This window comes from Falco cherrug, chromosome 13, assembly GCF_023634085.1.
Source record: "Falco cherrug isolate bFalChe1 chromosome 13, bFalChe1.pri, whole genome shotgun sequence".
In the NCBI taxonomy this organism is placed as follows: domain Eukaryota; kingdom Metazoa; phylum Chordata; class Aves; order Falconiformes; family Falconidae; genus Falco; species Falco cherrug.
In genome coordinates, this window is record NC_073709.1 from 2,550,160 (window position 1) to 2,562,544 (window position 12,385).

A 12,385-nucleotide genomic window follows, 5' to 3' on the forward strand; every position below is an offset into this window, starting at 1 on the left:
TCTTTTTGAAGATGGCTAATGCCACACCACTAATGCCATGTAGAACGTCCTGAGCAGTTGTGTGTTAAGCAGCATACCGTCAGTGCTTTGAATGGAAAGAAACCAGCACACTGTCCTCCATATAATCAGCAACTATGTAAAAAATGAAGATACCTTTTTTACACAATGCTTATTAATTACAGAGGCCATCATAGTAATACCTTCAGTGTCACACCTATGACATTGATTGCTTCCTTCACTTGGGGATGGTTTGTGCATTGCGTTAGTTCTTCACATATCCAAACTCCAAGACCACAAATGGCTATGCATCTTTTTTAAAAGAAAAAGTGATTTTGTCAGAATTTTTAGAATATCCAGGGGGAAAAGAAAAATTAAAAAAAAGAAAAGAAAGAAAAGTACAACAATGCAATCTCTCTTCCCTCTCACACAGCAGGTCAACACCTCCATGGTGCTGAGTGGACCTCATCTTAAGAGGGCTAAAGTGTGAAACAGAACAAGGTCTTAAAATAAAAGATTAGTCGGGATGAGTTTGGTACAGTGCTCTGGGTGATGCTCTGTTTAGAAAGGAATGTACTCTGAATAATTAGAAAAAATAAGGTGGGCACCTGAAGGAGACAAGGAGACCATCAAGTCAGGAAATCGTTGCACAAAGAAAATTGAAAGGTCTACTCCACCTAGATCCCACCTATTGTCAATGGAATGATTAGGTGTCAAAATCAAGTGAGTATGTATGTAAAGATGTTGTGTAACCTCTCAGAAAACTGTATAAATTACCTGACTTTTCACTGAAAACTTTGGAGCTAGTTTGTCTGGTGCGAATCGGCTAGCTCCCCAACACTGCACGAAATAAATACCTTTGCTACTTAAAGACAAAATTTGTCTCTGAGCAGTTACTCTGTGCCATTTTGGCATCAAGTGAAGAACTCTAAACAGGACCAAACCACAAGGCAGTAGTAACAACTCAGCTATACATGCACCAGAAAAAAAAAAGTGAGAAAGACTTTCCTATTTTCCCATTTCTTTTACTCAAAAATTTTACCTTGCGGGTTCACTTGGCTCCTCTGTAGCATTCTTCAATAAAATATTTATGAGGTAACACTAAAATGGTAAGATAAATTAAAATAAGCATCTTTTTCATACATCTAGTTTAAAAAAGTTGTTTAATTTTAATATAGTTAGAAGTGAAATTACTTTAATTCTCAGTCTATTCTTAGAGCATTTTTACCTCATGCCAATTTTATTTTGTCAGGGGAGAAATACTTACTGATACAGGCCCTTGTGGATAAATATCATCGATCCAAAAATCATGAACAGGCAGCAAGATTGAAACCAATTCATTTTCAGAGTTGGTGGGTATTTACTAACAATGAGTGGTGATCACTTGATAATACAAACTGTAGTGTTTAGGCTACTGATATGGAGAAATAGTGTGAAATGGGGACAATGGACATCGATCGTGATTGTATATGACTTCTCAGGAATGTGGGTATGGTGACTAGTCATGGGTGCGGTGTCTGGTCACATAGGCACACAGCCTTGAGGAGACCCCTACAGTTTTGAGGAGACGCCTGCCCTTCCTCCTCTAACAAAGGGGCTATTTTAAAAAAGAATGAGAAAAGGATGAGAGATATTCCAGTGTTATCTAGAGGAAGGAAGTGCTAAGTCTTGCTGGAGAAGTTCAGATGGTCACAAGGACATGAATCACCTACAAACCTGCAAGACCACCACATTCCAGGCAACAGACTGATAAGCTAATTAACATATGAAGCGAGAGTAATCGGATTTAGGTAACGAATATGTATAGGCGTTAATTGAATATTCATTTGTTTTATTGTATAAATGTGAGATGGTCCATCACTTTGGGCATGCACGCTTGTGGAGGAGCAATCCCTTCCCCCCCCCCCCCCCCCCCCCGCCCCTGCATCTGCGCGCAATAAACATACCTACTTTATAACTTTCGAGTCTTAATTCCGTATGTCACTACAAGCAAGCCATTAGTGTATTTTTCAGTACAGAAAAGACACTTTTAAAATTGAGACTGTTTTAACACAACCCCAATGACTATCCAAGGCCTGATGAAGGAAAGGTACCTTGGGAGCCAAGCGTGATAAGGGTTTTGCATTCTCTCCAGTTCAACCTTCTCAGGCCGCACAAGGAATTCAGAGATTCCTCCCCAGCTACACCTAATTTTGAACAATGGGTCACCGTGTGCCTCAGGTTTACCAAAAAGCAACAGACTTGTATAAGGGCACCTATTTGGGCAGGTTTCACCTGCAAGTCATGTTCCAGGTCTTTGTCAGGTCTTTGGGGGAGGGGGAATGTGCGATTTTTCCCCTACAAGATTACTGTTGTGAAGGTCATTAAATTACAAAGCTTTCCATCCTGCAGAGCAATTTGTGTCTCAAGGTGCCCCACTGAAATTAAATCTCAGGGAAAAACCATTCACATAAGATGATGGTTCTAACAGTGAAGCTTGCTTTAGCATTTTACTATAATACCAATAGGGCAAAAAATATCTTCCCTTATGTACACCCCATGCTTCTTAGAAGACAAGCCAATATACACAGATACAATGAACAGACACTTTAAATAATATCACCAACATCATTTAGTGATGTGACAGGCATTGGGCTGGAAAACATCACATTTTATCACAGCCAGTTCACTCTCCTTGAAAATAAAACGATATTTGCAGTATCTAAGCTTTGTTAATTTTATGGTACATGTTAAGCAACGCAACACTTATCAAATAAGTACATATAACGTGTGCAGTTGTGGGGCTTTGAAGTGACTGAATAGTAAAAATATGGCAGGTTACCTAAGATTTACTAATGAAATGTGACTTTACCTTCACATCTGCAGTTCCTGCAATGATCTCACCGGCTTCTGAAATAGGTCTCAACAGTGGGATTTCTTGGTAGATGTTTGGAAAGCAAACAAGAGAACCAAGGATGGTGTGAGCTTCTGAACGGGGAGCCTAACAAAGGAAAAGTAAACAAAAAGATTCATAAAAACAACTTCATAAAGTTATGAAAATTACATATGCTAGGATTTTAGTGTACATCACCATAAACAGTAAGTGTGCTGTATTCACAGTGCAATATTTAAAGTGTCCTGAGGAACATATCCTGGTAGCTTTCCCTTTACAACTACAGCAGAAGCTGCACTGAAGCAGCAAGCAACAAACGCTTTCCTGCCCATGATTTTTGCTGCTGAGTTGCTCTGCTCTTTTTCTGAGGCTGAGCTTCTCTAGCAGGTACCTGGCTCTGCTCCTAAGCATATTCTACATTTTTAATACCTCCTCTGTCATGACACAAGCCAACTATCAGCAATTTGGTGTCAATAAAAAATACAAAACAAGCTAAAGAAAAGCTGAGTGGGAGTTTTATGTGCTAATCCAGCACTATTATTAGCTGATTGTGTGACACAAAGGACAGAACAATGCACTCGAACTGACTGTATACATGGTAAGAACGCATATATATTCCTGCTTGAATAAAACCATCAAAAGCAACATGGCATAAGCTATAAATGCATTAACTACTGCTATATAATCACGCGAAGTTTTATGCTTGTAGGAAAAATTGGAAGTGGTGTACGGTTGTTTGGGTGGGGGTTTTTTCCATAGAAAGTAAAGTACTCACTTCTTATTAGCATTTTTAAGCTTTGGATCAATGATCAAACTGATGAGTTTAAGAGAGATGTCAGAAAATTACTGGCCGTAAATGCTTTGAGGGATGATGGAAAAAGTGTGCTAGGTTCACGGCTCACCATTTCAGTTCTGTTGAAACATGAGAGGGCTGTGTTCCTGTGCAGGGCCACCTGCTCAGCTACACAAATGTCAGAAGAGCAGCAGTAAAAGCACTTGGCCAAAATGGACAGAAAGGCCTCCCCTCAACTGGTATTTCATGTACAAAAAAGCTTTCCTGTTCTTCCCAGGATTGCCAGACCTTTACCCTTATTATTTTGGCATCCCATCGCTGAATCGCTATTTTACTTATCCTTCACTAATTTAATCATTCAGAGTCACATTTCTATTCAAGTTGATATTTTGTAAGAAATTCTGAATTACCAAAAGAGTTCCATATTTCCAAGATTTGCTCACTGAAAAAAAATTAATGAGATTCTGAAAGCCAAGTCCTGCTTTTAGCACACAGGCGTGCTGCAATATTAGCGAGGATATGATTTCTCACACTGTGGCCTTTTGATGAAACACCTTTGCAATACTAGTATGTCACCTTATCCCACAATTTCACACATCAGCTGCCATGGTATCTGCCTCAAGAGCCCCGTTTCACATTGCACTAATGAGTCAACACCTGTTAGAGTGGAGATATCCGAACCTCGTTAGCAAGTGCACCCTCTCAGGGGACAGGGGCACTGGGCATTGCCATACTCACCTCCAGCATGTCTGTGCTCAGCACCCTGGCCGCTGCAGTAATGAAGTCTCCTATCAGCATCGTAAAGCCAGGTAAGCCCAGGAAGAAAAACCAAGGTGGGCAGTGCTTTATAACGGTATTTAAGATATCCTGAAAGAGAAGTTACCCATTTGAGAAGAAATAAAAAAAAAAAGCCACCAAAACCAAAAGGGACTGTTTGAGAAGATTTAACTTTGTGATTCACCAGTTCCACACTAATCAAGGTGATAATTCATAGGGCAACACAGCTCTAGGCACAACCGATTGTCATGTAGCAACCACTACTTTCCACTGCAGAGGCATTTAGATTTAGTAAGTTGGAAAAGCACATTTTGTATTTTGGTAATATTTGTACTCTTACACTCCTGTTAAAAAAACAAACAAACAAAAAAAAAAAAAACCACAACACCAAACATCCATGTCTCTTCGTGTCTAAGCATAACAGTTCTCCTGTTAAATAAGACTTCGGATTCAAAGTGTTCAAACTGTTAATCAATTTAAGATGAAGCATTACACCTCTCCAAATGAGGTATTTCCTAAAATCACATTACTCAAAATTCTGTAGCCGTAACAACATGAGATGACCCAAATGAATGCCGCCTTGGCCCTGAAGGAGCTCAAGGCTGTGTAACTGATGGTGGGAGGCTTACCACTGTTAGGCTGCTCCAGCACACACAGGATTTTTTTAGCTGTCTGAACTAGCTGAGAAATATGTCAGTGTCAAATGCAAGAAGTGATCATACACAGTATGGCAACACATAGAATAATCTATGCTAACAAGATTATTCTAAGTCCCTCTTCTTCTAAATAGCTAAGACAGCAAATATAGCTAAGCCCAAAAAGAACAGAGGGGGTTTTTTGTTTGTTTTTTAAGAGGTAGCACTATACGTGTAAGAACAGACCACCGCCAACTGCTCTGCTCTCATTAGTACCCTGTGACACAGAACACAGGCAAGGTAAGCGTTCCAACTTAATCCTTCCACATTTCAATTCTTCACAGTCTCTCCAAATCAGAGCAAAGTTCCTATATTTGAGTTAAGATTTCCTTCCCACAAGGTTTCAGCAGGTTTAAAATTAGACACCAAATCTATATAATCCTTACCTGCAACATTTGCTGAAGAATTAGATAAAGCTGTTGCTATATCGAGTAGAAAATTATTTTTCATCTCAATAAAGATTCAGAGAAAAGCTGCAGAGCAAACCCATTTTCAATGTCCACCTTTACTGGTTTTCTGATGTGTTAAAGAAGGCTTGAACTTAAATTTAGTCCCAGAACGTGTCTGTATGCTCAATTTCTTCATCAGAAACTAATCAAGCACATTTTTCTCTATGTGAAAAAATGAAGGTATGCTGAAGATGAAGAAGCATATCTTCTACATGAAGATATGCTTTAACACCACTAGTATTTTTTCAAAGCACTGCCAAACACCTGGACAGAACCTGTTTAGTGTTCTGTTAGGTATTTAAAGCAGCAACATCCTATGAAATAGCTGTGTGATACATTTTAAATAAATAATATTAGTTTTTAACATAGTAGCAGATAATGCTTTCACTTTCCTGAATAAGCTAAAATGCCACTCAAGTTAATGTTTAAACTAGTTTTAATCACTTCCTTTGATACATTTTAAAGTCAATATCAGTGAATGCAAACATTCAAAAAGAGAGCAGATGGATGCAGCAGCTCATAAAGTGAGCGGTAAACTCACACTCCAAGCAGAACAAAAGACCCACCTTTTTATAATTAAGGGTCTGATTAATGCACCGGGCTCCTCACAACACAACACACCTGTAATTACGAACAGAGCCAGGTACTGTGATGTGTTTGGTCTCTGAATAATTGGGCATCGAACTATAGAGCAGCAGATGGGAGTACGCTTCTGTTGACATATGCCACAATAAAAGCACCCATGCTAACCTGGCCTGAAAGGTAACAGAACATCGGAAGTACAAAGACCTGCTACAAACAACTGCGTTAACTCCTGTCCTCACTCCATCAATCCCATCTGTTAAATACCACTGTAACGATCAGCCAGCTTCATCAGCTCTTAACTATGGTCATTGCATAGAACACTTAGAAAACGAGGATAAAAACCTAATTCCAAGACTGTCACTTTAAAGTTTAAACCTGTGAGCACAACATAATTCATGCAAATTTAACAAATGCCATGACAACACACACATTCCAAAATCGTAAGAATGTGGTTACGTGGATTGACTTGCTGTTTATGAGATGTTTACTACCAAACTATGTTTACTACTCAAAAAAAATATTATTATTTTTCATAGTAAGAAACCTTTGAACAAATTATTTTGCAAAGCTAATGAAAATCTTCAATTTCTCTTTTTTGTTATGTAGCTTCATACTGATGAATTCACAGCACAGATCATATGCTGCAGTGATACAGCACACACATAACTTTTAACAAAGTTAACAGTGTACAGATGCATAAAAGCTCAGGCTAAAACACGTTCAGCCTAGCTTTCCATTAGTTTCCACCGACATTTTAATATAAATTTGCATCAGCTTTAGTGACTTCCTTTACATTAATACGAGGCAGAGTACTTGAGCTTACTCCAAACAGAATGGACAGGAAAGAAACCATGCCCCAGGAAGGCCCTTACAGGTAAAATTTGACAGTTTTTCTCCCATTTCCCAATTAGCACATTTTACACACAACCCAGCTAACAATAAAAGCATGATTTCACACAGTAATTCAGTAGCATTGCAAGCTTATCAGAAGATTCGGGCTTATGAGAAAGCAACCGAGTGAGAACATATGTCCTATCAGTGATATTGCAAAAATCAGGTAACTCAAACAGAGGCAAGTTGTTTCCTTCCCTTCAAAGCACTGTTCTATAAATGTAAACCCTGTTCAGCAGCTTACAGCCTAGTAAATGAATCACTTTAATTGAATGCTATGTACACAGTAACTGGAAAAACACAAGCCATAAGAAAAGCATATGGTAATGGCAATAGAAATTGGTTTACTCATTCTTTACAGTGTTGTTTCTTCTTTCATAATTGACCTTTAGAACGATAAATGTGTAAAATAATTTTAGTTTATTATGGCTCCAAATCTTTCAGCAATTACACAAAATGAAAATTTAAAAAGGAAGTATTCATTCTGGAAGCATTTCCATTGTTTACATAATTGCACAGCTATAATTTAGTGTTCATGTTGTTAAAGAAAAGTGAAGAAAAAAAAAGGACCATTATGGACAATTTCAATTCAAAATGATGCTCTGTAGTGTTAAAAATGGGGAGGAAGGGAGAGAAGGCAGCAATCACATGCATGTCCTTCTCAAATTCATTAACCCTATAAATGGCACAATATTTCAGTATAGGTTAATCTAGTAATCCAAATAATAAGGTCATAAACATCCACTAAAAAAAAAATTTTACACAAGTTCACAGAAAGGTCAATTACAAAAATATTCTTCACCTAATTTTTGTTCAAGCTTTTGCAGATTACAGGTGTAACCAAATAGCCTGCCATCTGCCTTCATCACATTTCCAATTGTCCCTCAACAGGAACAACATGGATTTTTCACTTAAAGTTCACTCTGTTCTTCACCGACAGAGACACCTCATTAGGGGCTGAAATTTACAGCACAAGAAAGATTATTAATTTACACAAGACTTAAGTGGTAAATCCTTCATTTTCCTTCTTTATTTCAAAGGAACAAACGTTTCCATTTACTTAGTCCAAATTTTCCTAGCTATCACGACATTTTAGGTAAAGGATTTTTATTTGTTATTTAATTATTTAATTTGTCAACAATTGAGTTCCAATAAAAAATTATGAAGTATTTGGACACCCTCAGAAAGCACAGGATTAGATTGTCAGAAAAACCCATTTCAATCTGTCATTTAAATCTAACTTCCACAGAAGTTAGATTTGCTACAATTATCTTGTGACCAGACTGCAACAGGAAGAGATATTAAAAACCAGAATACCATTGCATTTGTAAGACATGCGTAAGGTTACTCACAAGTGCTAAAGGTGACAGATTAGTGCATAAGTCACCTGTTGGTGATTGTTCCTTCACCTCTAAACTACCTTAGAAAATGCTCTCTTTTGCAGTCATATTAATAACAAAAACCCTACCCCAAAGCCTTTGTGCTGACAGAGGAGCTCAGATGCCCTATTAACAGGAATCAGACAAACGTCTGAAGAGAACACAATTTTTAAAGTTTCTCCCCTTTTAGAGTATGTCTGACATTTTCACAGCCTAGGAAACCATTGATATTAAGGATACACTTCAAATTGGGAGAAGTATTTTAAGTTCACACACATGGAGAGGGCAATATCTAAATACTCATGTGCTACAGGTACAGGGTTACAGGTAGCATGAACATAGTTACTAGTCCATGGCATTGCTTGAAATGTTGAGACTACTTTGTGTCACCATACAGATTTCTCCCAAATGCCTCTGGCAGGACCGCTCTGAAGTCTCCAGTTTTAAGAAACCCAGGTGACAGTGCTGAAGCGCTGTAGTGTGCCTGTAGAGCACAAGGTTAACCATGTTAGAGGGAAGGTGGTTTTAAGGAAGGGAACATGAGCACACCTCAGAGGACAGGCAAAGCAGCTCCCTGCTGGGCACAGGAGGATGGCAGGTCCTCCATGTTTGGTGGCAATTAGCAGCACTGAACACTTTTCACTGTCACCTGCGTGCTGTATCAGTTTTCAAGATGGAGGAACAAATGCAGAGCATAAGGGATTGTTTTGCACATTTTTATTAGAACATCCCAAAAAAAGGCAAATACGTTAAACCTTGATTTGCTTAAAATAGTCACTGTCATGTAGCCTTGTTTAAAAGATGAAGAAAGCAAGTTGAAGTAAAACCATGTCTGAAGCAGAGAAGCACATGAAAAACGAAGGATCCCAAAGACGCAGCCCAGTTGAAATAGCTGGAAAGGGGAAGTCAATTGCAGGGCTCAAGACAAGGGGTGATGAAATAGCATTGCATTGCAGGGGCATGTTAACAAAGAAGCTTACTTCAGGAGATCCCAAAGCTACAGTGATGATGGGAGAGGTGGAAGAGAAGATATAAGCAAAATGGAAGGAAGAGAGAAGTTGCCTCTATTTCAAAAACTCTATTTCTATTCTGGACGGAGTTCAGAAAATGCCTACAAAGCACCTTACAAGCAGCACATGCCCCACCAAGATACTGCTGAGAATACAGAAAAGACATACAGAACACTGACTCAGAAACAGAAATTTGGGTGGGATGGAAGCAATTTAGAAAAAGCAGAACTTTTGGGGGTTTTGTGTGGGTTTTTTTTTTAGAGAGAAACAAAACTACCAAAATTGTTCCAGAATGCAGAGCTCCTACAATGGGCATTACCTGGTTCTCCCTTTCTTCCATTCAATCCTAGCAGCTATTTTTCCCCAGTGCTGCCAACTTATCCTACTATAGGTGAGCAGTGGGGTATACAAGTTTTCCTGTGAGAGCTTGGCATTTTAACTTCTGTCCTCCTGGAAACCTGCTGGCTGTCAACACTTTTCCTAAGCACTCATAAAGCACATTATGGGGGCACACAGGCAAATTTTCTACAGAAAGTGACCTGAATGGGAGATTAAAAAAGAGGGAGAAAAACCATGGTAGCCATTGGAAGAAAGTCACAAGAAAAATATGGGAATCTAACCTTAATAGACTATATTATGATTATTTTCTTTTGAATGGCAGTCTAGAAAGAAATCTAAAATGTGTTACAGTTTCTGAAATACTGTACGACTAATGGTCCTCATGTGCAACATTGTCAAGCAGAAATCGAGGCAAGTAGCACTCATTCCACACCATTCAAAAGGAAAGCCGCTCATTTATTGTACCTGTAGAAGACAGTGCTCTACCCAGCTAATACATGTGCCAGTGAACAGCACTAACGGCTGAGAAGTCTAGAAGGCTCCTCACCGTTGAATAAGAACTTAACACAATGATATAGAAGCTCACAAGTATTTTTTCTTTTGTAAAACTTCAGTGTTTTAAAAAAGAAAAGATCAGTGTTAATACAAATAGGTAATTAATATGGCTTCTGCAGTAGCAACTCCACTAAAAAATGCTTCATACCATAAATCAGCCATCTCATACAAAGACCCATAACCACTGTTTCTACATAAGCTTAACACATAACAACTGGTGTAGCTTCCTTTCCATAGTTAACAACAGTATATTTTAAACAAATTAAAAGGCTTATAGACAAGCATAATATACATTAGTATATCACCATCTTTACTGATAAGAGTATTTCATCTAAGTCACCCTTTTACTGCTAAAAGGAATCAAGCTAAAAACATAGCTGTTAACTTCTCCGTCTGCAGCTGGGCTGTGTCCTGTGGGCAGTCCGGTCTGCATGTGCTGAAATTTAATCACCAAGGACATCTGTCAACTCATTTGGACTTGGGTGGATTTTTTTCTTCCATATTTAACATTTGTTCTGCCCTTAACATCACTAAACTAAAAGCCATCAGCACAGTCTCTTTCCTCATCTACTAGCTGTCCTTCCCACAGAGGATTTCTGAAATCTGTACTTTTTATATTCCTTAATATCTTCTTTTATATATTAGATGTATGTATATATATGTGTGTGTGTATAAATATACGTAAAAGCACTCTATTCCAAAGATACTCTGGCAAGCCAGTATAATTTCACTTTTATTAAACTTGTTTGTTAAAACTAATTCAAAATGTCAGGAATATAACTGACCTGTTAGTTCACTTTTCGATAACCTCTGACTACTGGGCAAAACCTTGATGGCACGTGTTGACATTAGATTACACCAAGCACATTAGCTGATGCCAAAGCCCTGGTAGTAGGGTAAGACTTTCTAGAAGAATGACACTACACAGCTAGGGGTTTTAGGAGAAAAACACCCGTAATATATAAGGACTGTTGAAGTACCAAAAGTACCAGAATTGAGGAATCAGAATTGTCTCAATAGTTGCTTTTCTGAGAAAGGGGTTGAATAGTGTTAGCAGTATTTTGGAATCATGTTTTGGTACTTTTGTCCTTCAGCAAAACCAAGGAAGCTATGAAGCAAGGAGATGTTTATAGACTTTTTAAAGTTCATGAAGCAAAAATTACTGCTACAGTAAGCAACTAGCAGAAATAATAAAATACACTTCCTTTTCTGGTTCAGTTATTTGTAAAATTTGTGCGTTGCAGTATTAGACTTTGATTTAATTTGAAAAGCTATACTTATCATCCAGATCAAAAGATGTGTATAGTTGTGACCACTGAAATAGAGGTTTTTCAACCACCAGTCTCACCTAGCAGCGTAAAGCAGCTACGACTGCCCAAACTGCAACAGGCTACCCTGTGGCATATCCTAAAAATCACCCCTCAAGAGCATTTAATGGTTTTCAATGTTCTAGACAAGGATCTGGAGCAATCGTAGGTGAACTACCTCCACTAACCCACAACATGGCAGTGAACGTCCAAATTCACTTTCTTTTACACTGGAGGTCAGGGAGGGAAGGTGGTCAGCCTCAGGGAACTTCATTCATAAAAAACTGTAGGGTAAAAGTCCAGGCTCACTACAGCACCAGAAAAATGCCCACTGACTTGAGCATTACAGGGGGAGAATCATCATCCCGCAGATGGTCACTTGCCCCCTGACCTCAGGCCCCTTCGCAAGCTGGAAGTAATTACAACGCCAGACTGCGACTTACTCTGCACTGCTGTTTATGCAATGACTTCTCCCACCTGAAAAGGTGATGCAATTGTTGCGGAGAATTGTTCACTTCTTCATACAGAGATGTTTGTTGTTAGACACTTCCACATGGACAAATTAGATGCAGCTCATTACCTTGCTATCTCCTTTCTCATCTGCTAATTGCTGCATCTTGAACTCAGAGTGCCATGGGAGCTTTCTATAAAATATACCCTTACATTGCTCTTTTATATATCCCATGAGACAAATCTGCAAAGTTAGGTTACACTTGCTGGGAATAATATTGTATTA

The 12,385-nt window shown here is 38.5% G+C and overlaps 1 protein-coding gene across 4 annotated transcripts in view; it reads right to left on the bottom strand.

Annotated features, from left to right (window-relative positions):
• Positions 1–12,385, bottom strand: part of RALGAPA2 (Ral GTPase activating protein catalytic subunit alpha 2) — a 136,199-nt gene that overhangs the window by 70,488 nt on the left and 53,326 nt on the right. For all 4 annotated transcript variants that reach the window (XM_055725932.1, XM_055725933.1, XM_055725935.1 and 1 more), the window contains 4 exons: positions 4,401–4,529; positions 2,849–2,977; positions 1,040–1,098; positions 201–309 (listed from right to left, as the gene is read on the bottom strand). In XM_055725932.1, coding sequence (XP_055581907.1) covers positions 201–309; positions 1,040–1,098; positions 2,849–2,977; positions 4,401–4,529 — 426 coding nt within the window. The remainder of the gene's footprint in view (positions 1–200; positions 310–1,039; positions 1,099–2,848; positions 2,978–4,400; positions 4,530–12,385) is intronic.